The following is a 26,915-nucleotide window of genomic DNA, read 5'->3' as shown; positions in this document are numbered from 1 at the left end:
AGCTGCGAAACACACATAGCAACAAGCTCTATAAGAGCGACAAGGCTGAAGACTGAATGTTGCACGTGTCGCCCTACTAGAAGCATCCATTGCTTTGGTGGGACTAAGAAATGTTTTATTTCAATACCTTCACAGTATATTAGCACATCTGAATATGATGCTGATTGTAGAGAGGCAAGTCGATCCCCCTTGCCTTCTCTGCCATGACATGAGGTACTCGCTACAGCATACGAGGATGCCTGATGCTGGTTTCATCATTTTCCATGCTAAGATGACACATCTCCTGGGGTATTTTTAAGACATGCCTATTTGCTGATTTGAAAGATAACTGGACAGCTTCCTAGAACAAGCATGAAGTCTATATATGACTCTCCACAATCTCTAAGCCCTTTCTGAAAACATGGTTTTCATATTCTAAGAAGTTATCACTTTGGACTTTAAAGCGCATCTGCTTTACTTCTGTGATTACTTTATAGTGATCTCTTCCATTACCAAGCATGAAAATTACAACATGAGCAGGCCGTTTCTACTAACAGGCAACAAAGGCAACACCTAAGTAATAACAGAAGAAGCAACATTAATATTCAACAAAGTGACAAACTTACAATGGGCTCAGTAAGCAGCTGTACAATAACACTACCTTCTATATAACAGGCAACACCTACACCACAACATTGTACACTAGCATCTAGCAGGCTTGGTTGATGCAGGAGGAGTTTAATACTCAATGCTCCAAAAAGCTAGGATACTTATCCCTGAGGCTCTCTGACCATGACTTTCATCTCTAGAAACACTCTGCCTGATGCCCATCAAGAACTTGGGAGATAGTTCTGAGGTAGACAGTCTTCTTAGCTCAAGCTGTCAGAAGCAAAATAAATGACAGACCTACAACCATACATACAACTCATCCCTACGTACACACTCATAAACAAACATTTCACTCTCAATTCCAAACATACAAACAGAAACAGAGTTTATGAGATTTTAAAAAAGAAGGAAAAAATGAGACTAGATCACTACAATCATGAACAATCCACTGAAGGCGTCGTGTAGCAGCGATAGGTTCTCCAGCATGAAGCAACTCAAACGTCAGGCTAAGACGTCTACAAGGTAGCCAAGGAAACCAATCACCATGGAGACCATCAGGAAGAAGAGGACTGGAGTGAGGCGGTGCTGGCTGCTGAAGATGGTAGTGGTGGTGGTGGTGAAGGGGTAGACAGAGGAGAAAGGTAGTCAGGACGGGAGGTTGGTCATCCGGGTCAAGCTGCGCTGGAGAGCCTGCAGTCTCTCCGTCAGATTTCCCTTGGACATGACTGAGAGCTGGACGCGCTGATGCAGCGGCAGGATGGCCAACAGCCACCAGTGCCACTGGGGACCGTTGAAGCTGGCCTGTTGGTCAAAAAATGGCCACAAGAGATAAGAATACACCAAAAGTATCACTGACATGCTTACAGAGATTACAAAACATGATTATACATGAAGTGTTGACAACTTATATGCAAAACATTCCCTTTGGGGGAATCTTGCCATGATACAGCTCTCAAAGAAAAGAAATATCAGGTGGTCTCTAGAGGTATTGGGCCACTACTGACAGATTGGTGGCCTACTTACTCATTTCTCGTACTATCTAAATTACAATTCGCCAGCACAAATGTTGAAGGTCATGTGACATTTCAGATTGTTTGACCCAAGAAAGAATGGAGTGCAAGCAGCAGTGCTTTAAGTCTACTTTAATTTCTTTTTCTTCATGTTAACCTTTTGAGTTGGACATGAACAAGGCAATTATGTGAGATGCAGAGGCTCTGGCAAAAGATTAGAAACTGATTAGAATGTCAACAGACACAACACAATCTTGAGTCTCTGCTTGCTATACAAAGTGAAAGATTGCCCACTGGAAGGAGCATTCATCTCTCCAGCTACCTCCTCTCCCTCTATAAATTTATTTATCCATCCATCCATCAATCTATCCCTCCATCTTTACTTCCCTCCATCCATCCATCCATCCATCCATCCATCTTTCCTTCCCTCCATCCATCCATCCATCTATCCATTCATCCAATCATCCTTCTATCCAATCATCCATCTATCCAATCATCCATCTATCCAATCATCCATCCATTCATCCATTCATTCATCCATCATTCATCCATTCATCTATCATCCATCCACCCATCCAATCATCCATCTATCCAATCATCCATCTATCCAACCATCCATCTATCCAATTATCCATCTATCCAATCATCTATCCAATCATCCATCCATCCATCCATCCATCCATTCATCCATTCATTCATCCATTCATCTATCTACCCACTGATCCATCCATTTAATCATCCATTCATTATTCCATCTATCCAATCACAGCCACAGATCCATCCATTCATTCAGCCAGCAATCCATCCATCATTCATCCACTCATCTTTCCATCCATTTAGCCATTCATCCCATCATTCTTCCATCTATTCATCCATCCATTTACCTACCAGCATCTCAATATACCTACAACAGACATACATAATATATGCAAAAGAAAAAGACCAACCTGAGGATCACTGGCCTGTTGCGGCATGGGGCCAAAGTGGTCAACGATGCGGGTCTGGTGGTAAATAGGCAAGTTGACAAACCAGGTCCGCGCCTGCTGGTAAACTGCGTTGTCTAGGGCACGAAGCTCTGTAGCTGCTGTACCTGCAAGAAATTCAAGCAAAATATTACCTAAGAGTCAGTACCAGCGTGGATGGGTGGAAAGGGCGGAAAGGGCTAACTCTCTAGCTAATTAGGCAGACATCTCGGGAGTATGTCATCCTTGAGAAAGAGGAAGTGTGTGTGGGTGTGTGTGTGGGTGGGTGTGTGTGTGTGTGTATGTGTGTGTGTGTGTGTGTAGGTGTGCTGTAAGCATTGAGAAGAGAGGACCAAGTTCTACCTTGAACATTGCTTTTAAGCCACTCCAAGTTTGGCTGCCACAGAATATGTGTTAATGGACACTTTTTGACTGGTACTCCCAATCATGTAACATACTGTCAAATATCATTCCTTGGCCATCAACACTTGAGAGCTCTGAATACCATGTCAAGGTTTTTTTCCAAGAAAAAACAGATAAAAAAACTACAACACAAAACAAAAATTAGAATGTTTATGAGACAATTCATTTCAAGGAGAATATGATGCAGACATAAATGACATTTGAGGATCTCAACAATGAAAGTTATGAGTGCAGTCATGCAGGTACTCATAATGCTCGACTATTCCAAGGCCTAACACCAGTTACGCCTTCAAAAGTCGCATCGCATAACTGGAACAGATCATCTTTGCATTGTGACCATGACATTGCAAAAAACCTCTGCTCCTTTGTACACACACACAGATGCATTCACTCATACATATTCACATATATGTATATATGTTTGTCTGTTTTTTCAATGAAAACATATACATACAAACATATATACACATATATGCGCACACACACACACACACACACACACACACACAAGCACGGAGGGGTAGGAGGCAGGGAAGATGGATGAAGATAAGATCAGTGAGTGCAAGTAGCATGGTCACACTGTGCAAGATCGATACAAACTGAGGAGTTGAGGGCGAACTGTTCTTTCATATTGTCAGTTCATGAATCTTGCATTATTACGCAACACTACACCTCCGGCACTGGATCAATGTAACAGCATGGCACTCCTAGAGCTTCATACAGACACAGAAGCCATGTCTTAACAAGGACAGTTATGTATGTAGCACGTGTTATGTCACGCTTATGTCAATACAAGCCTTAGAAAGCGAGAGCAAACTTTTCCCAGCACACTGTTTGTACTCTTTTGTAATCGGAGACATGAAAAAACTGACAATGTAACTATTTATGATCACACCGAGGCTTCGGGGTAAGATTGCAATTATGTGGATGACTGGGAAAGCATACAGACATGGGCAATGTGGAATGGGATGAGAGTGGAATGTGGCTTTTAGAGATAAGCTCTCTTATGTGATATTTGGCTGATAAGTGCCCACTTTAAAAGAGATCATCAGACGCAAAAAATTTTTTGATGTACACAATAGTTCAATGAAAATGAAAAAAAAAAAAATTGACAGAAGCAATGATAAGCTGTAAGAGATCACTTCATACATAAGAGGAAATTAATGGGCATCATTCCATAGACTAGGGTGTTTTGCACGCATACTTGAGCTTGATTTTGCCCTGAGTTGCAAGACTATCACCAAGATTGTGAACATGTGACAGAGCACTTCTGGAGTGAGTGAAACTTGACAGCATGATCACACAGTATCTCAAATCCACTTCAAAATTCCCTGACACAATGCAGCACTACACACACCTTCTGCTATGGTGTCCTTGATGAATTCCACCTTGGCTGTATTGTAGCCATCCCGCATGCCCCTCTCCAGGACTTTGAACCTGCGGCCCCCAACAGTGCCTAGGACACATCTGCCGTCTGGGAGGTACGCCAGCTGGTTGATCTCAAGCATGCACCCAAATTCAGCAAACCTGTCGGGAGACGATAATTGACGGTAGTTTGGAGGGTAGGGGAAGAAAATGACAATACAGCTTGATTAACATGAAAATGTTTGAACCTATACAAGTCAGTTGCTGTTGGAAGAATATAGGGTGGCTTATCACACAGCCTTGTGAATTTTCATTTGGATGTGAATCAGATATTTTTCTGACATTTTGGATCAATTTTCTCTGTGCTGTCAATCCCCACTAGCGATACCCAAGAGATAACCCTGCAACAACAATGCCATAATCACCCAGCTAATATTAGCATAATAATATGCGATGTTATGAAACTTTCCAATTCAGCACATGTAAAGACACTTGCTTGTCTTCTAATAACACCTCGTACGCTTTTGCTTTCCGAATGCTTTCACAAAAATTCTGTTGCGTATAACTTCAAGTCATATGTTCAGGGTGACAATTACCAAAGTCTGCACTATTCAATGACAAGAGAGAGCACATGGACGAATGCATGGAAGGCCTATTCACTGATATCGTATGCTGTTTTAAAGAAAGAGACAAGTGCATATTTAGGCCCAGATTTTGTGATGAACTTCTGTTTTGTTTTGTTTTGTTTTTTCATGTCAAAACAATGATAGCAAATGTTTCCAATATCTGTACCCTCTGCACAACTGGGAATTTCCTCCTGAAAATATATCCAAATTGTATTCTATCTGACTGCATGCAGCGCCACTGCTGTTTTAGGAATATTTTGCAGGCAGACACGATGCGAAATGTTTCAACAAGATGAGCTGACGACAGAAATAGCTGCTCAAAACTCACTCGTTCTCTTCATCTGACGCGCACATCCCAAACTGGCGGGCGCCAGACTCCATCACCTGCCGAATCATCAACCGATAGCGGGGCTCGAAGACGTGCAGGGGGCAGGGTATCGTCGGGAGGGCGATGGTGCACACAAACACAGGTATCTCTCCACCATCAACCAGGGAGTGGCTGCAGTGGGGAAATGAGGATGATGGACATGAAAGGCATCACTAACACCTGAGCTCTAAAACAAAATGTTAAAGAAGTGTCACATTTGTTTCTAAAATATTGTTTACGCCATAATACATTAAGCGAGTCTATTTTTTCGGGAATCATGACTTCCTGACACTATGTAAGTAGTTAAATTCGCAATTGTGGAGCACAGTATTGACTGAATGGAGGAATGTGCCACTGCACTTAACATTTATATAGCGATCGGAGTTGATATTTTCCTGTTGATATATTCTCTGGGGTGCATTCCAGCTACACTGCCTCTGTTCTGAGCACACACATCAAATCAAATCGTATCAACATTCCATTTCATACTGCTGGATAGACACTGTGACACAACTGTCTTGTTAAATGACACAAACGTCACAACTGAGTCTTGAACCCTGAACCTGCTGAAATTGAAGAACACAATTCCCGAGATCCCCCCTCCCCCTTCCATTGTTTGTGGTATCCACCCAGCTCTTTACCACTCACCTGGCCACTGCCTCTAGCTCTTTCCTGTGTATAAGCTGCCTCTCTAGGACATCCCCAGGCAGGTAGATCTCCATCAGCTCTTGGAGAAGGATGGTCACATTCTTCCGCCCCTCGGCCTGATACTGAAAGAAGGATGCAGATGGCATCATTTAGAGGACTAAAAAATAAAAATATCTATCCTTACTGAATAATAGCCAAAATTGGTGATGTCATTTAGTTATATTGTTCAATTTCCTTTTGTATATTTGTACGTTTGTATATTTGGAGACTGTTAAGATGATTTTTATGCCTGAGTGCATGGTTAATGATATGAATTTTGAATCTTGGAAAAATCCCCAACAGGTCTGGACATGATGTTCAGCCAGTCCGAATTCACAAAATCAAAAGTGTCATTACATTTGAACTGGTCCGAAACCTATGTGTAAGCTGTCCAATATGGACACCTGCCATCAGTTTTGCTGACATTTGGCAATACACTGAAAATATGATGTGTAAATTCTCTCACTCAGATCAAAGACATGTCACACTGAAATATCGTCGAATGAGAGCACTTATGCCATATCCTAGTAAAGCGCCTACCTTCTTTTTCTAGCAGTAAACCTGTGTACTACACTTCTCCTGATTTCTGCTGGGACAAAACATCAAGATCAGTCATCCATGGCACAGCTTAAAGCTCTTCTCCAGCAAAAATCTAAGAGTACCATATTTCAGCAGAATATTTTCATGTACGAATAGATTAAAATGATATCACAGTTCCATAAACTAGCTTTTTTTCAGCTGCCTGGAGGGCATAATAGGGGATATATTTTGATATTTAACTCGTTGAGGATGAATCCTAAGTATACTCGGGCAAGTGTCTATGGAAAATGCGTGTTGTAGCAAAATCAGCCTGTCCTCAACGGGTTAAAAATCAAAATGATACATAGGTGGCCCCTTTCTTTATGCTACTTCATTCTCTGCAAATCCTCGCTCTCTTTCTCTCCCTCTCTAAAGGTTTTTACCTTTGTTTCACTCATCATATGACTAACAGCAAATTCTCTCTCCCTCACCAAACTCTTTATGGACTTGACTAACTCACCTCGCTCAAGGACTGTTTGCAGAGAGGGCATGCTTGACTGTAGTCCAGACAACGGTCCAAACATCCACGGCAGAAGGTGTGACCACAGGGCGTGGTGGTCGGCTGGTTCAGAAGTCTGGTAGAACGAACATTCAATTTAAAAGTGGGAAAAGAAAAGCACAACCAAAGTATTAAATAAAATGCCGTAAAGGAGATTCAGTTGATCACTCCGAAGGGGCAATAACAGAATGTAATGGGAAGAAACACAGCCATAATATTTTTGTGTTTGTAGAATTTCTGTGACACGTTGAAAGCTTAAAATGTGAAGTTCTGATAACAAGAGTATTTTGCATAGCAAGCAACTTTGCCCAGAGCTAAGGCAATTTTCATCCATCAGCCTCAGATATTATCTCAAGTTAATGTCTCCCTCCTCGTCCTTTCCCTAATAAATTGCAAATGTACATGGAAATACAACAGAAAATCACTCCTAGTCTCATCAACATTTCTTTGGAGAAGTCGAGGCAAGGTTGGCGAGAAAGAACAACATGCTACTATAATCTGTTTGCAACTCTCTCTCAGATTTGCAGACGGGCAAAACAGCAGAGCTCTTTTTGTTCCACGGACAAGCCACAAGGCCAGGAGACTTATTCCCACAGGCATCATTAGAGGAGGGGCAATTATCTATCCGGATATCAGCTTCAGACAGAACTCCATTCCTTTATTTAGCATCACGGTCATCACATCTACTTCATCATCAACATGCTATCCCTCTGAACACCACTGGATATTTATGTTTAACAACACTTTCCTTTGGCCTCCCCTTTAAGTTTTGCCTCTCTTTTTCATATCTCTTGAACTGCTTCATCCCCTAAACACAGGGATGACAAAACTTTAACAGCACTGCAGTATTTTGAGGGCTGAAAAGGCACACTTTTTATGGAAAACAGTATTTTCCATGAGACCTGCAGCATGTTTAGGTTAAAAAACAGTACAAAATACTGCAACACTGCTTCCACTATTGGTTTAATACACATCTCCTTCATCACTTGAACTTCTTAATCCTCTGTACACTATTTGCATAGACTGCAGCAACATACCGTTACTTCAAGCTTTCCTCAAATTTCAAACCAGGAGAAAATACGATTTACTACTCCTGAATAGGTCAGACTAGACATTTCCATCCTAAACACCATTAACCCACTCCCTACCAGATTCTAATAATCCTTACAGACTTTCTGCAAGACCGAACAGATTCCTGAAAGTAATGGCTGAACACAGGACAGCAGAAGTAGAGTTAATAGTTTCTCCAGTAGGACCTCTATATGCCATTTATTTACTTTATCAATCCACAGTGGCAGAATGAGAAAATAAGTGCTCTTTCCAAGCAGCAAAGTTTGTAATTTACTACCTTGGAGGAAATATGCTTCACATTTGTTTTACTGGAGGCAAGGTGCTGGCGCATTGTTAAATTATAAGAATTCCAGTCAACTCTTCAACTTCATGGCAAAGAAAATGTGACAAGCCTGATTTATATGGAATATTAAGTATTCAGACAAACTATCACAGGTTTCAAATGGACGAAGTCTACAATACATACTTTAATGGGAAATGACACATGCTGGTATGCAACCTGCATCATCTGTAGTGGTTATGCAAGTTATTCTGTGACCCGAACTTGAAACGACTTTGACTGCTCTGTAGTATATCAACCTTGTATCCCTACATGTACTCCCTCTGAAGAGGGAGATCACTATCAGACACTGCCCTGAAAGAGCAATATGATGACAAACCAAAAAAAAAAAAATCTCCCCTAAATTTCAGTTTTAAAAGATGTCCGAGGTGGCAGGGTTACAACACTGCAGTGATGTCTGCCACCAGCAAATTGTTCACTCGAAACAAGGATGGGGTGTCACTACTGAAACCAAAGCCACATTTTCAAAGTTCAGGGCTTTGAAACTTGAGATCATTGAGAGAGGTTTCCAGGAACTGCATTGACCAAACCATCAAAATTAGGAAGGGGGGAGGGGGGGGGGGGGGGGATAGATCATTACCTCTCCCTGTCCCAGGTATTTTTGTTTGTTTTCTTTTATCTTCCTAATTTGTCCTTAGGTTGTGACAACAGGAAAAGAAATTCTTCATAGAGAAATACATCATAACAGGAAACGCTCGCATGTTTACGACTCTCGAAATCACATGCTTTGACACAGGTCTCATTTCCTTCCTGCTACAATATGATTAATTTCTGGAGAGACACTTTTCCAGTGCAAATCAGACAAAAATAGACAAAAAAAAAAAATTGATGTTTTCACGGCCAAACCTGATGACATCTCCCTCTAGGCTCTGACAACATCATGAATTTAAGGATTGTATTTTTGCTCACTTGTTCATTTTTCTATTCTAACCCCAGGATGACAAAAACAGATGGTAAAATGGATCAGATATGTATGTTATCCCCCCCCCCCCCCCAAAAAAAAAAAAAAAAAAAAAAAAAAAAACCCAAACATACATCATTTTACCTCTTACTTGAATTATTGAGTGGTATGATAACAGACAGTGTTTTATTAACTTACCTCAAACATAGACTGCATTCAAAATCTGTCTTCTCGATTAGATGAACTGGAACCTCATATCCTGGGCCAGGTTTGATGTCTACACACAAAAAAAAAAAACCAACAACACACAATATAAACAATGATAATCCCAAAAAGATACAGGAGAGAAACTCTTTACCATTTTTATCATTATCATTTATAAAAAAATCAAATAATGCAATGAAATGTAACACAGTGTGCCAGTTTGTGTCCACATATTAAGAGTAATGCCTGCTAGATGTTCATAATTCATCATACTTCTCTTCAGGACCTAAAAGCACTGATTTTGTCCGATCTACAGACAATCAATTCGGAACTTGATTCTAGTTCCGAACATTTACACACACATTCATGCAACATGCTACTTAAGATCTGATATGTGAAGAAAACAGGGAAAGCAAAATCGATTAAAGCAATTGCGTAAAATACATAAATAAGTCAGACAAAGGCATAATTGAACAAAGGCACAGTGGGGTGTGAACTTAAGTGTTCAAAGGGTTATATGTCTGCTGCTTAACATAAATGTTGAGGTCCAAGAACATGTTGACAGTAACACATGTAGAAAAACAAAGGTATGTTGAGAAGAAGAAGAAGACAATAACAACAACAACAATGGAGGAGAAGAAGAAGATGAAGAGGAAGAAGAAGAAGGAAAAAAAAACAGTAAAAGTAAATAAAGAAGATAACAACAACTCTAAAGAATTATAATCAGAATTTGCTTTGGTACCTGGTACTTCCTTCTCAGGGTCCTCAGACAAAGGGCTTCGGGGACACTGCTTGAAGCGTTTGCTATTATTCTGAATGTCTGGGGAAGTCTGCCTAGCGCTGGAGAAACAGACATCAGAGCCAAGATAATCTGTGTGGTCGAAAGGGGTGGGAAAAACAGCACAATAATGACATTAGAGCAGATACTGTTGATAATACATGTAGGAGCCTCATTAACGGCAAGATGAGATATAAATACACTTAAAAGGAATCATTACTGCATTTACTAATTTCTGTGGCAAGATCACTGGACAGGCCCCCCAAAAAAAGACCCCAAAAGACGAAAAAAACAACAACAAACAAACAAACAACAACAACCCCCAGCAGCAACAACTGCTAATTGACATACAAATACGGGATATGGCCTATACACATTATTTTTGTATGTGAGAGATTGTTTAAAAGTGGTAAGCATCATAACAAGTTTTCACATATCAACTTCAGCAGATCAATTGTAAGCCTCACTGCGGGGAGTAATAATGCTCATAATCCAGTTGACAAAACAGACAAACAGAGCTGTTTGCTGCAAATCTGTCCATAGAAGCCTCTCACAAAGGGTGATACAAGGACTCATCCACAGGAGTTACGTTCACATGGAATGATTCTTAGAATAGCTACAACCCACCATTCCTCCTGGCATGCCATGTGAGATTAGGTCTGCTTATGTAAAGGTGGGTGAAAAAAAAATGATGCATGTTTTTGATTATTTTTAACACTGAAGAATCTATTTTCCTCCAATCATAGTGGCATGACTACCTTGGAAGGACAGCACTTCCATCATTACATATTGATTTCAAAGTGCCAGTACACAATCCTTAGTCCCAGCAGTAAAAAATTATGTGGCTTCTGATTTCTCATGGCTTCTTTCAATGAATTATCACTGTCTATGAGGACTAAGGCAGGCATTTCTTCATGTATGATTCGAACGTGAAATACAATTAAAACCTGACATATACACTTGTACTTGTAAAGCCCCAAGTGAACACAGACAATCTTGCTGTGATAATTGTAAAGACACATCTGGGCATCTTATTGCACTTTTTTCCAGAGGGAAATATCTAAAATTTGTTTTGTTTTTTGTTTTTTTGTCTGTAGTACCAGTTCCAAACAGAGGTACATCAAAATTTATACCTCCTAAATGACAATTACTGTAAAAGTGGATATTTTCGCGCGACTTATTTTTCGAGCTTGGCCGGGTAAGAAGAGTTTTGCGTGTTTATAATTCCGCAGAATCAAGACATCAAGCACAGGAACATATGGAAAGCAAAAATATTTGCATGCTTTTATTTTCGCGCTAGTTTCTAGTAGAGTGAAATGCCCAAAAATTTCAACACCGCAAAAATTTCCACTTTTACAGTACCCATCCTACACTGTTTGAAACACATCTCACAAATACACTCTAATATCCATGATACATACACTGACTTGCATGCTATAAACACACAGACATACACATACACAACAGACACATACACGCAAACACATATTCCACCTGCAGCACAAAGATGACATACAAAAACAACCCCCCACAAGAGTGTCAAAAATGCACCGTCATCCATGCCAAATTGACGATCAGCTGTCATAAAACTGTTAGGCAACCTACCATCGCTCTGGCTGGGCAGCCTCTTTTTTGTGTTCCGGCCTTCCACCGCACTCAATTTCCTCCGACCTAGTATCTTGGATGGTGTCAGCGGGACCTGCAAGTATTCAAAATACATAAGAAGTGTCATGTATATGATCAAGACCAGCAGAATTGTGAGGGTTTAGCTTATATGTAACAATCAGAAAGTTGTTAGCAGAAATACTTCATACCTATCACATAATACAAACGATTCACTTCAGGGTTGCTGTTTTTATTATTATTCTTCCATCAATAGGTCTTCTTTTTAAATCTCTTTCAATATCTCGTAGGTGTAAATTTAATCTTTTCTTTCTTTTTTTTTTGTAAATGCAACATTTATGTGTATTTGTTCATTATCAAATTTTTGAGTTTTAACAGGTTGGATATGTCTGCATAATGTACACATCAAGAGAGAAATTAGTATATTTCTTATTCCATTATTACTTGGTTAAATCAGCTCTGGTTTTGGAAGACAATATTTGTTTTTGTTGGGTCCTTGTATTCAAAACGTTAAAGTTATGGAAATAGAAGTGGGCCTTGAATGCTTTTTACCACCATCAAATTATACTATATGGACAGGTCAAACAGAAGTCAGCTTTTGTATAAACAAGAGGTCATAAAAGCAGACCCTTTTTATTGTGATTGCATGATAGCCGACCATCTGTAATATGATCAGATGATAGCCAACCACTTGTATTGAGATCACACGATAGCAGACCATTTGCAATGTGATTGTCTGATAGAGGATCATTTGTAAAGATCTTCAAGAATGTTTTCATGTCAATAAAAAACAGAATTGTATAGAATTTTAGCATGCAACTTCATTCAGCACTGCACGCACACATTGCAAAGACGCTGCGGGCTGCGGGCTTGTTGATGAAACAGTGAAATGGCTACCATGAAAAATTGACAGTTGATGGTATGAGCTGCTCTCAAAGCTATGACTAGCCTGTATGATTTCACTTAATTCGTTAGAAAAATATAGTCCTCAACTTTTAGCATTTGAAATGCTACTTTGGGGAAGTTTTGAGTCCATCTACATCATATCAAACCATTCAGATGTATTTTTTGCATGTTTTTGTGGCATTCACAAACCCCTTATTGAAATGACTTGAACAACAATAACTCCACCTAAAGGTATGCCCTGTCTTCCCTCTCAGTCTTCATTATTTCCACACCAGCATGCACTCTACTCTTTAACCTCAACCTTGCCCAACGAACTCCTATAAACAGAATTGACCACCCTCTAAGTAAAACCAACTACAACACCTTGCCTCCACAACCATTATGTATCTGTCAGTACATATACCAGAACAATTCATGGATAAAAACATTTGTTCTCTGAACTTTCAATGAAAGCAAATCTCAGTTGCATGTGTATCGTCTTTCGAAGCAGTGTCTTACACTGCCATACCACAACCTCTCAAACAACAGTCCTTATCTACCGGTAAGCGAAAATACCTGTTTGCCCGAATCCTCGTCACTTCTGGCACTCTCCTCATCCTCCTCTTCGGCTTCTTGCTCCGTGCCGTCCGCACTCGCGCAGTCCTCCTTGTCATCATCGACCTCGCCTCCGTCGACCGGAGACGTTCTGTGGGGCCGGCTGACCACTTTCTCCCCCGCCTTGCCGCTGCCCAAACTCTTGACCACAGAGCTGAGGTCTGTAAGGCCAAGAGAGAAGGCGTGGGTGGGAAGGCTATTCTGCAGGGAGTTGATCTTCACCGTAGTGGCATCCACAGGCTGCAGCAATGTGTGCAGCACCTGGGGAGAAAAAATTGCCCAATTTTCAAATTACTGGTACTGCCATGAGCCAACCACAACCACAGGTTAAAACTCTTACATTTTTAAATATCCCATATTGAAATAATAAGTTGATGATGACTAACAGTCCTCAAGGAAGTCAAAACTATAGAAGAATGCTTGTACATGTAGAATATTTTTGTTAATTGATTCAATTTGACATGTCATTTTTTTTACATTTTAACAAATTGCTGAACACTTTCTAATTTTCAACTAATGAATAGACCTGTTCATATGCTACTGTATACAAAGTCACTCTTTCCCCAAAGACTATAGCAATAAGCTTTACTGCACGGCCTGTGTTTGCTAAATCAATTAGTGCATTTAGTGGTTGCAATGAATGAGAATAATGCAGGAAATATATACACCTTGTACTATGACCAACGCTGCATGCTTGCACTGGTCCGACAGTCCCTGACCAGTAAAAATCGCTGTTGGACCAGTGACTTTTTCAGGAATTTACCGGTAGAGAATGGAAAAACTGGGTACTTATTGGTTCAATAGATAGGTCTGACCAGTAGAAGAAATGGGTTGGCGTGCAGTCATGCTATGACTGTTTCTTTTTTTTTTCGGTTTCCATGACATTTGTGACATTTGACGTTGTAAATGAAAGCATCATTATAATTTAACTTATATGTGACTGACATCACAAAACGAACAGAAAGTCGCCAGACATGAAATTTTAGTTAAGAGAACATTCTGAAAGAGCAGACTTTAACCTTTAAAATGATGTTTAACTCAAATCAAATGGACTCTCCTAACCTATATAAATATTGGGAAGATGCACACACTCAGGAAAAGTGTGAACTGAGAAAAGAGAATCTGAAGTGCAGTGTCTATTCAAGTGGTAAATCTTTACCAAGCCGTGCTGGCTGTGTGATGAATGTGACAAAAAACAGGATGTAAGCCACAGAAGTATAACAACAATGAAGGGATTATCAGATTAAACTGAAACTGAGCGTGCCTTATTAACACATTCTGTCCATAATTAATGTCAACTTTCAAAGCAGTAGCATTATCCTTTCAAAAGTGATTAGACCTGAAAGTGAAGAGTGTGTACAAGGTTTTTTTAAGAAATGAAAAGGGGACTCCAAAGACACACCAAATCACACTATTCTACCAAAAAGTGTTCGAGATATTAATTAAAACTGCTAAAGAAACACACTTTCCTGCCCGTTTTATGATCCCAACTGTTACCATTATGTAGAAGAAGACTCGCTCTTTCAGAAAATATGAAAAAGTCAAGATCAGTCAGGTTGACCCATTTCACTGATTTTCAGTCCTCACACAAAATCAGTGTGTGCGACTTTTTGCTCGTTTTGTGATGCACGGTTTAGCCTAATTGGTACCATCATGGACTTCTGAACAGTTCTACTGAAATTAAAACTTCCTCTCAATGGCACACTTTACCTTGGTCAGGGAGACTTTGGCCGAATGGATGGATGGATCAAGGGTCAGACACTGTAAGAAGGCAGCCATTGCTTCCTCATTCCGATTCAGACCAACTAGGGCGGATCCTTTCCGGTAGAAGCCCTGTTGAGGACAAAGAGGCATTCATTCAAGACATTCATGACTACATGTACCTCGTAAATGTCACTCAAATCACAAGGTGAGGTACCCCCACTCCCACATACTTGCAGAGATGCGTTTACATCGAGTATGGATGTAAAGAGGGCAGGAATTTTCACTTTCTGTATTTATTTCTTTTTCCCCAATGCAATACGGGCAGATTATTAATTTTCTTGTTTCACAGTATTTGAACTCATTGAGCTTTTCCTCAGTACTGTAAAACCAGAAATTTTCACATGCATGTAACTTCATAATTTTCACAAGGAGCCATGATATGCAAAAGCAAAATGCACTCAATACTTTGCAGGTGGCAATTTGCAAAAGTTTCATGCCGCAAAAAAGGCCATCGGCGCCATTTCGCAAAAAATTCCCAATGCAATACAAGCAGGCCATTATTTGTCATGGCACTTTTACTCATTGAGATTTCCCTCACTGCTGTAAACCGAAAGTTTTTGCATGTATGAAACTTTCACAAATTTTACAAGGAGCCACAATTTGAAAAAGCAAAGTCGGCGTAATTCCTGAATGTTTCTGATTTTACAGCATCAAGTACTACTAAGGTAATTTCTTCGTTCCCTTGCAGCTGGAAGAATAGGATGCTAAGCTGCAAGATTGCCATGTCACAAACTTTCTCACCTTGGCCCAATTGGGTCTCATCTTGCAAACCTTGACGGCGTCCTGGAGAGCCTCCGTGAACTTGGCCTGGGTGGCATAGGCATGGGATCGGTTGCTCAGACACAGGTGGTCTCCGGGAGCTGCCAGAGAGGAAGAGGAGAAGGGGGAGGAGGAGGAGGATGACAGGAAGTTAGATCACATGATGAGATACGAGGAGTGACTACTTATTTCATTCCATAGCCACTTTTCATCATTGAAGATGGAGACAGAAACATATCATTACATATCAACCTCTTCCCCACTTAATCTTTACCACTGGTAAATGGACAACTCTGCTGATCGAAATATATCTTGTGAAAATACAGGGCCATGAATGTGCCATGAGTGTGCCTCCGGAGCTCTGAAGAAGTGCACACAATAGTTACAATTGCACCTGATTAGCATACCAAACTGTGTGAACAGCATTGTGACTCGCTCTGTAATTTACAATGTTCCAATGTCCACATCTTCATACACAGCATCAAAGTTTTTGATGAGGATCCTGAAAGGGTAACCTTTGTTCAATACAATGACAGTGAAATTATTTATTTATTTTTCATACTGTTGAGAAAGATAAAAAAATCACTCTTCAGACTTCTTGTGCATGTCTACAACCATACATTGAGCTTTTAATGTACATCAACTTTATTATTAAAGCAGTACTTAGTTATGTATGGTCCAAACACAGAATTAGCACTGTAATGTCACACCTGCCAATGTTTGTTTAAAAAAAAAAAATCATCAAATGATTTTCTTTTTCTGAGAACATGAAATGTGTTTGCTAATGGAAGGTTTGCTTATCATTTTCCTTTGAGGAAAAGCTCAATAATATCACACGTGCCTGAGCCCAGCACTTTCACTGTAGTTCACTTCATTCACTTTATAATTATATTGTTATCTCCCACTGAGGACGATAGTAGACCTCTGTCCAGAGAAAAACCCTCATTCACTTCTCGATTAGAGATGGACACCTTTTGTGTTTTACCAGCCTTCAGATCGAGGTTACACAAGTCCATTCACAATGTTACATCACAGTGAGTGCAGTGCGGAGCTGTACTGGCATTGTCCACACACCTGTACCCACACACATACAATGTGTACAATTGTACATTTGTATGTATTGTACTGTACATTTTATATGTATCATAAATGTGTCCTTTCGGAATCAATTTGGTGTGCTTACAATAATACAGTTACTGATCATAAAAGTGAGACATCACTTGCCTCATTTGCACAATAGTCTAGGACAAGAAATATGGATTTTACAGCTGTAATATGATAGTAATCAATTTTGATATCTTTCAACTGCAGTGTCAAGATAATTATGCTTCTTTAAACCGGAGAAGCAGTGAAATTTGAGGCAATTCACATGCATAAAAGAACGAAATTTAACGTAACATTATATGGGAGACATTTGACTTGATGCTTTCATGCTGAGCAAAGCAGGATCATTATACTGTATATTATGACAATAATACTTTTGTAAGAATACACAGGAGTATTCTTATTTTACATCAAGTATGTTGTACTGGGTCCCTGTATACAAGAACTGAATGAATCTCAGTAAGTTACAGTCAATGAAAAGGACAGTGCCTCTGTTTTTTTACTATGGGGTGATGACACTGGTCAAAATTCAACAGTATGTGTGACCCACTACAGTACAATGTATGTATCTGCATTTTCTTGCACTGAGTTAAAATACAAAATTGTATACTGGTCTTTATTGATGAAGAAAACAACCACTGACAAAGGCATATACTGTATATATACCTTTGTTCATCTTCAATTTGGGATATCTCTGATGAAGTCAGCCAGTCCTACATGTATGACAACTTACAGGTGTACGTGTACATCTGTATGCAATGTGTTCATTGTGGAGTGTGATCAAAAGGCATTATTCAGTTGTCTTTATGGCATGTAACAATGGCATTATTTAAGTAAAAATGACATGTGACTTTCCATGTTTACTTGCTTCAACATAGGGTATATATTGTATGCACTTGCACAGTACATGCACATGTAGAACAGACTGTATATTGGTGAAGACATTTGGACTGTCTTTGAATCAAACAGGCTTCATGTCTACTACAATTCTGTAGCTAGAAAATGTGGTGATGTAAGAGATAGAGATGGAGCCTTTCTTCTCCTGCTAACTGACCAGTGTTATGAGACAAATGCCTACAGCTCTGAACCCTTGCATTTTTAAGCACACTGTTCTTAGGAACTGTCATCAATACTTGATGGCTCACAGGGGAACACTTCCCTCATTTAGAAAAAGCTGCATGTGAATCTCCTGTTATTAGTTGGATAAATTACATACAGTGCATCCTGCCACGCAATGTCTGTATGATCTGTATGGCATAGAATGATAAACAGTACATTGTAGATATGTACATGTACATGTACAAATATAAGTAATTTACTATGGTTTCATTTTTTCTGGGTCAACTGAAATTTGTTTTTAAAAAAAATCATCATAATAACAAGATGCTATAACAGTGTTTTCCACAACATAATGTCCTGAACAGGGTACAATTACTGTCTCAAATAAGGGGAAGCTTCTAACTTTGCAGTGGCGGATCCAGGGGGGGGGGGGGGGGGGGGGCAACAGGCGCGTGTGCCCTCTTTGTTTTTTGTTAAAACAAAAGAAATAAAAAGAAAAAATGGGGCACGTGCGCCCCCTTTAATTTTGTATAGCCGCCTCCCCTTCACAAAATTCCTGGATCCGCCCCTGGAGTAACTACCAAAGGTGTACAAACTGTGCATACCAGAGTACAAGTCCTCATTCATGATACTGTATGTAATATGGCATACAGAGAATGGGTTTGAATACTGGAACACTGATGAATTCATTTTATCTGTCACAAGCACGAATGCACCCACAGAATTCACGCACTACACATTTTGTAATAAACACCTCATGAATATTCAGTGCTTGGTACTTGTAGTTTCTCTGCGACATTGTGTAGCATAAATTTAGTCTACAATGCAGCCTACAACTGTAAGGATGTTTGCTGGTTGCTCAGTCAAAATTTTTGTTCATCAAATCATAATGCCTAGATGACAAATAGATATCCCTAAACTCTTTTCCCCCAATCTACGGTACATAACAAGTACACTTTGTAGGTCAAACATTTTCATCAGCAGCAGCAGCAGCAGCTAGAACTGATGGCAACACAGCTAACACTAACAGTGCCCCTGAATATGGTAGTGGGGTAGTCTAGAAAGTGCAAGTTCAGTTATGTCACCATACACTAACAGTATGCTTGAAAGATGTTGAACAACTACGATGTACTATACTGTAGTTTCCACTTCATTAAAACCCTGAAGGGTCGTGGCTTAGCTTGATACAGATATTTTTAGCTTGCAAACAATGTAAATCAACTAGACTAACGGCAAAGCTGCCTTCCATAATTATCCCAGACTAAAAAGGATGTATTTTGTAACAAGTTTTTACCCCCTTGTGTAAGCATGGGGTTAAAGTATCTGGTTCAGAGGTTCACGCTCAGGTGGCTATCAATGTTGTTATGTATTGTTCCAAAGGGCATACATTATAGTGGAGTATCAGCACAGTGTTGAAGGTCAGATGACTGTGTTTCAGCATTGAAGTCTGAGAGTGGGTGAAAGACAAAGGGGGGGGGGGGGGGAGTGGATTAAATCAAAAGGACATGTTAATAGTACACGTACATGGGATGAGGGTGTAGGCTACAATTGTGACTGCTGTAAAGAGATATAACCCTGAGGAACATACGTAACATACAATGCATATTTAACTGCGACACATTTCTCCCAAATTTCCATCCTCATTTCTGTGAAATGTTCATCGCTCTTTCCTCCTAAATTTAGCACTGAATCCCTATTGTACCGGTACTCAAGAGCAATAATCAGGAGTGCCTTTTGATACAGGCTTTATGCAAGTCAATCAATGCCATTGCACAACAATACACCAGTACACGTTACATTAGTAGGGGTACCTGATAGGTAAGCACCGTATACTCCTTGCTTACATCACACAGCCTGACAGTATTGTGTAAGCACGAACTGTGAGGGTGGCTGTAGTCTTGGTCACAGTCCCTATTGCATGGTATCACTGGTATGCTTTACAATGCATTGTGTGCTATGGATCAATACACTTGAGAGAGTGGGTGTAAGAAAGAAAATATGTGGTATTTTGAGGCTGCTCAGGGAAGACCACACAACCAGTCATAAAAGAATAAAAAAATCTAAATCAGAAAATGCATATGTACATCAGGTCTCTCAGCTGGTTCACAAAGAACACAATATGTCAAAAGTGAGGGGTAAAATTAGTCACATTCAACTTCTACGCCTACAGTGTACAGAATACAATACACATCAAAATACAGATCATAACATACAAACGTTCACATGAATATTTGAAAGTCTCCACTTCCAAGCAATGTACAAACTTGTAAAGATGGCCTTTGTTGTAAGTAGTCAAAGTTTAAAACTCCTTCATCAGGCAATAGGTAAATTTTACAGATTGCATTGAGCACATTGTGGATTGCAAGAAGAAGAAGAAGAAGAAAAAACAAAAACAAAACAAAACAAACCAGCACTGTACTGCTATGCTTACATACAGTGTATCCACGTTTAAGAATTATGGTACAATGTTAACATACTGCACAAGACGTATATTTACAATTTACAATGTATTTAGATATTAAACTTGTGACCTACTGTTCAAGTACTCCCTTTATTAAGTACTACAAAATGGTACCCTTCTCCCCTCCCCACCCCCTCCCCTCTCCAAATAAAACTAGAAATGTCGCTACAGCGACTGGTTATACCCCCGCCAAACAACATTTCATAAGCTTTGGTCAAAACAACATTTCATAAGCTTTGGTCAAAAAACTGAGGAAGTAGTTAAATCCGCAAGATCTTTCCTTGATCTTCTGCCATTAATATGCCGTTACCATGGCAACGTACTTTCGGGTACTGTCGAAAAATGGGTCTTGCACATCTACAACCAAAGGCACACATCTGTACCAAGTTTCATGGAAATTGGGCAAAAACTGAGGAAGTAGTTTGCAACACAAAATTTTCCATCATTTTGGCTCATAATATGTGAGCTGTTACCATGGCAACATACTTTTTGTCACTGTCAAGAAATGTGTCATGCTGACCTATATCCTAAGACAAACATTCAATATGAATTCCATGAGAATTGGAAGAACACTGATGAAGCAGTTTTGCCATGAAGCATTTTGCCCTATATTTTACCAATAACATGCCGTTCCCATGGCAACGCACTTTTTGCCACTGCGGAAATATGTGTCTTGCACATTAACATATACAGATCAACATCTGTACCTAATTTCTTAAAAATTGATCAAAAACTGTGGGAGGAATTCGCGACGCAAGATTTGTACCCATTTTTGCCCATAATATGCCGTTACCAAGGCAACGTACTTTTGGGTACTGTCAAAAAATACGTCTTGCACATCTACAACCCAAGGCACACATCTGTGCCAAGTTTTATGGGAATCGGTTGAAAACTGAGGAAGTAGTTCGCGACGCAAGATTTGCAACGGACCGACCGCCTGACCGCCCGACCGCCCGACCGTCCGCTGATTCCTATATACCCCCTTCAAACTTCGTTTGGCGGGGGTATAAACAAAAGGGAGGGGGGGGGGGGAGATGGGGTTTAGGGACTGCAGCATTTAACTGGACATCTTGGTTCATTTTCATGTCTCTTCAATATTTTCACTCATGTTAAATTCACCTCAGTTCCACAGTAATATGCCATGAGGGCCAGTCTACCATAAACTGACCATTATTGCCTCCCCTTGTTCACATGCTGCATGCACAACCACAATCTCACATGACATTAATGCAAGCACCATCAAGAAGTTCAAAACATCCCTTCAAGAAAATTTAGAATCTTTTCCTGTTTTTCTTGTAGGTTTTCCTCTAATGTGCATTGAGACCTGTATGTGTCTACATGTATGCACTATTCAAGAACATTAATATTGATAATGATAATAATAATAATAATAATAATAATAATGTTCAAAAGGTATTTAGAAAGTTGAAAAAAAGAAAAAAAAAATAACAACAGAACAGCAAATGTCAGTTACCTACACTGTATGGTACTTTTTGCTTGGCAACCCTGATTGAAAATACAATTAAAAACTTCAAAGTATTCTTGTATTCTTTGTTTCTTTGTTGCTGCCTACATTTGCCAAGGCATAATACAGTGTTATATAGTATCCCATTTTCCTGGTACGTAACAATTTCAAATGTATCCTATAATTTTCTTTGTAAATTCTGGTTTTACTGTACATCACTAAATGTACAGTTGTACACACATTATATAATGTCATGTCAAAGGATCATGACTTAACTTTTCATTCACCATTTTAACAAAGTTGTTGGGAAATAGTTTTGTAGAGTCAAATTTGTCAGTATCAATGAACACTTGTCAAATTTTGATTTGGTGGGTCAAAAACAAAGGTAGTCACAGGAACATGAACAACACAGGAATATTTTTAACCTTTTTAAAACTTTTTTTTTAAACTAACAAATTAACTTTCTCTTTCAAAAACATACTGGTAATAAAACATGCTTCTACAGGACAAACAATGTTCGCATGAACACAAGGAGTAATAGTTTCAGACCCTGTGATCATCATTCTCAGGCAAGATTTTCCATGTGTATTCTGGATTGACACCTTAGCATTGCAACAAACTTGCTGATTGATTCAATTTCATTGTGGTCAATGACAAAATATAAAGTGGTCTAATGGGTCTGTGAAATAAGACTACCAAATCCTGATTCCATGGTTGAAGCATGCATCAGCACGTGCAGCACCAGTGTACGCAAAATGTATGCAAACAATAGAGCTCACTCAAGCCTGACTACCACGCGCAGTCCCAGTTGACACTGGTACAAATTCCAGGCACTAGCATGTCACTAAAAATACAAAACAAATCAAAAATACACATGCTCACACACATACACATACAATCATATCTATGTCAAAAAATTAAGTGACTTTGATCTGTCAGAAAAATTAGCTGAAATCTTACTTTCACAGCCAAGGTGTTGTAAAAAAGCAAGAAAATCTCTGTATTTGAATAGCACATGCAAATGTAAGGACAGGGCAGCAGGGGTGGAGTGGTGTTGGTGAAGAAGGGTGTGAGGAAAGAGGCATGATTTCGACAAGGAACATTCTTTGGGAAAACAGTTGAAATCAAGGAAAATTGCTGCACTCCTGATTAAAGCTTTTTAAGTCAAATTCCTGTGTCTAGTCATTTAACAGCAGCCCTAAAATTACACAGAGAAAACTCACATCATGGTATTATTATAATAATAATGCCAAGAAATCTTGTAAAAACACAGAGTATAATGAGTATTAAACCTTTAAGAGAAATGTCACTAAGACTGCAAAACTAGCAAATCCATGCAGTGCTTCAAAGGATCTATGCCATCATTAGAAGCTTCACACAAAATGACAGAACATGTGCATTCACCTATGATATGCTGAATAACCTGAGCACTGCCAATGAACACTCTTATGCAACTGCGCACACCTTGTGGGACCCCAAAATCTGAAGTGTTACAAAACCCCTGTACCTGGAACTCACACACAATGCACTGTACCATGTGCACTCTTTGACCCAGTTTTGGCAGAGACAGTCTGAATGTTTGTTTGAGTCCAACTGTCATGCGGGGCACATGTAGTTACCAACAAATCTTTTTTTTAGCTTTTTCATAATAATGTCCATTTCAACTCTTCTTGTTTATTCATGGTCTTGGGGCCTGTTTTTGACAGATGGTCCATTTTGGGGAACTAACTTGCTTCTTATCCTCATCTTCACTCATTAGAATACTGCATTTAAAAAATTCTAATACAAACTTCATATGAAATTATCAGGATTGTGCCTTGCAAGTTCTAGTTTTAGCGTAGAAAGCTCTAACACATCAAATCATCATTCACATCAAATCATCAATGTCTAGCACAGATTAAATTGTCACAATATTTTATAAGAATGTCTCCAGGTGTATATTACAACATACAGTATCAATGATCTTTTGTAATGTGCGTGCATCAATTACCAAACAATGAAAAAGGGAACTACAGTACGTACATCATCTGATCTTTGTGGATATACATGGGTACATCAAATGAGGATTTTAGCATTTGATTAGCAGTGTTATGGCTATCTGAAAGTTAAGCATTTCATTTGCACTGTTATGGAAACGGAAAGGTAGTTTGCCTGTAAACCATAACAACTGACTACTTAATAATATGAAATGTAAACAGTACTTAAGTGCAGGGTGTTTAATGTGACAAAATACATTTCGTCGCTGGGGCGACAAGACCTCGTATCTTCACGTCAAATGTTCAGGAGTGCAAAAAACATGGCAGCCAAAGTACTATATCCAGTGGGATAGCCTTTCCCTTAGACATGCATTGCATTGGTAGCTTCATTTTGGGTATAAGACAGCTAGGATTTGGACAGGACATCACTTAACTGATTATCTGGCCATTAATCCAAAAAAATCATTTTCACCAAAATTTCAGATACAAGGTCTTGTCACCCCAGCGACGATTTGTACTTCTACATGAAGTGCCCGAGTTTTAGAGGATCTGTGAATTTAGTGAAATCACATCATTTTTCGATAACTTTTTATGATAAGGTTTCTCTATAGATGAAACTTTGTTTCCAGTGCTGCTATATAAAAAAAAACAACAAACAAGCACTACACTGTAATACATGTATATTGAAATTCAGTACATGTGTTGTACATTTATCTCTTTGTTCTTGAAAGCAAAATTTCTCTGGATTACCTCTTAAATCATTTATCTAAGCTAAGTTGGTAGAAACAGTAACTAATGCACATTTGTATTGCCTCATTTTAATGTAACTTTAACATATTCCACTTACTTTCACATTACGCAAGTTAAAAAAAAAAAAGAAGAAATAGTGAATATTTTCAGAAAACATACCACACCTCCCCACAATACAAATGTGTAGTTTATCCCAGTACAGCTTCTTGGAGCTGCAAGAGGGATTACTCTATCACATACCAATTGTCTAATGCAGAATAAGGGAGATTTGGCAGATCTAAATTTTGTTGTTAAGCCTCACATATTAACCTCTATGTATGTACAATGTACATTGTATTGTACATAGTAGACCTCAAGCATACTGTATACGCCATATACTTCGAGTCTAAATTTTCGCGAATCTAGACTTCCAGACAATTCCGCGAGTGGTTAGATTCGCGATCGTGGAGTCGTGTAATGAATAGAGAAATGTTAACACGTACGTCACATTCATATCGGTATCAGAGTAAATATTTTAGCGTCTTTTTAATTTCGCGAATAGGAGCCGACTCGTGAAATTCGCAAATATAAAAACCTCGCGAAATATTTGGTGTATACAAGACATGAAATGTACTGTATATTGATGTACACATGTTCAGTACGTGTGTAAGATGTAATTTCAAATCTATCTTCCCCCCCCCCCAAAAAAAAAGAAGAAAAAAATGCGAAAGCACAATGTACGGGTACATGTATTTGTAACATACAGTACATCCACTACATGTACGTGTACTTGTACCTTTACATGTATTTGCTTCTTGGACAGATTTTGTTGTGTAGTTTCAGTCACTTTTTCAAATCTACACAAATTGATTCAATTCATTTTTCCATCAACATTGCAATATATTTGGGGTTGTTTTAGGAACAAAACAGTGATATCAACCAATTTGTGATTTGATGACTATTACAGATTGCACTATCAATCATCCTCATGTCTAAACAGGCAGACATTTCTTCCCAACTTGTGCTTCTCTTTCATAGAAAATTAATGAAATCTACAAAATGACAAAACTTGTGTATTTTCAAGCTAGTACAGTAGATTCTTCCATGATCCACAGCATTATACAATGTACAGTGTACTAGTACACAGGTATCTCGAGGAGGACTATCTCCCAGATTTATCAATCATAATATTAAGGTCAAATCAAAATAAAAAGTTTATCAGACTTACAGTACCTACGTAATGTGTGAATGACTATTAATGTCACAATGGTATACCTTAAATTGATGAATTGAATGCGACATCTTCATGGATGGCTAAAGACAACAGTATACAGTACAACGTACAAGTACCTTTACATTCACAAATCAACAAAATTTAAATGAACAAGTGATGAAATACATGTAGTAGACTAAATTAAATATGCAAATGAGGGTGAATGAAATGAATGAAAGTGAGTTTATACTTTACCTGTCCTTATTGCCAATGTGTATTTCTCCAATGCCTCTGCATGTCTCCCTAGCTTGAAGAGTTCATTGCCCTCTGCTTTGATTTCCTGAGCTCGAACTTCATTTGGAAAGTACTTAAGTATAACATCACTAACTACTACATTTAAATTCAGTTTTTTACACCTTCCAGTATTAGCACCATATGGAAAACAGCAGATATTGCAAGAACGTTTTGATTGATGGTCCAGACAGCTTTTACAAAATGTATGTCCACATGACAGTGTTGTTGGCTTTGATAAAAGTCCCCAACACATAGAACAGGAAAACTTTCCGAGGTCTTGCTTTTGTGTCCTCTTTCCTCCCGTCACTGATCCGGGTCTTTGGAGATTTTTCACTAGTGCATTGACAAATCCGTGAAGATTGTCACTGCTGATATCACCCATGCGAAATGCATGGGAGTAGGCACTGATGGCTTCATTTAGCCTGCCCATGTTGGCGAGGGAATCCCCTTTCATCAGTAAAATTTCAATGTTTTGTCCCCGTTTCTCTAACACCCTGTCAAATAGGTCACTGGCAAGCTCAAAGTTTGAACACTTGAAAGCCTCCTTGGCTAAGTCCACCAGCTCCAT

The 26,915-nt window shown here is 39.1% G+C and overlaps 1 protein-coding gene across 1 annotated transcript; it reads right to left on the bottom strand.

The window, feature by feature from the left end:
* Positions 1 to 450: 450 nt before the first annotated feature.
* On the bottom strand, positions 451 to 26,915 carry LOC140234830 (LON peptidase N-terminal domain and RING finger protein 1-like). The gene is made up of 13 exons (XM_072314869.1): positions 26,309 to 26,915; positions 16,029 to 16,147; positions 15,234 to 15,356; positions 13,485 to 13,784; positions 12,006 to 12,099; positions 10,365 to 10,493; positions 9,617 to 9,695; positions 7,068 to 7,182; positions 5,990 to 6,111; positions 5,303 to 5,473; positions 4,341 to 4,510; positions 2,546 to 2,688; positions 451 to 1,389 (listed from the first exon to the last, which is right to left on the bottom strand). Exons 1-13 carry the CDS (start codon positions 26,913 to 26,915, stop codon positions 1,234 to 1,236), a joined length of 2,328 nt encoding a protein of 775 aa, XP_072170970.1. The 3' UTR covers positions 451 to 1,233.

The sequence above is a fragment of the Diadema setosum genome, chromosome 11 (genome assembly GCF_964275005.1).
Source record: "Diadema setosum chromosome 11, eeDiaSeto1, whole genome shotgun sequence".
NCBI classification, from domain to species: Eukaryota; Metazoa; Echinodermata; class Echinoidea; order Diadematoida; family Diadematidae; genus Diadema; species Diadema setosum.
Note: the sequence above shows the minus strand (reverse complement) of the source record. Positions and strands in the feature narration are given on the sequence as shown.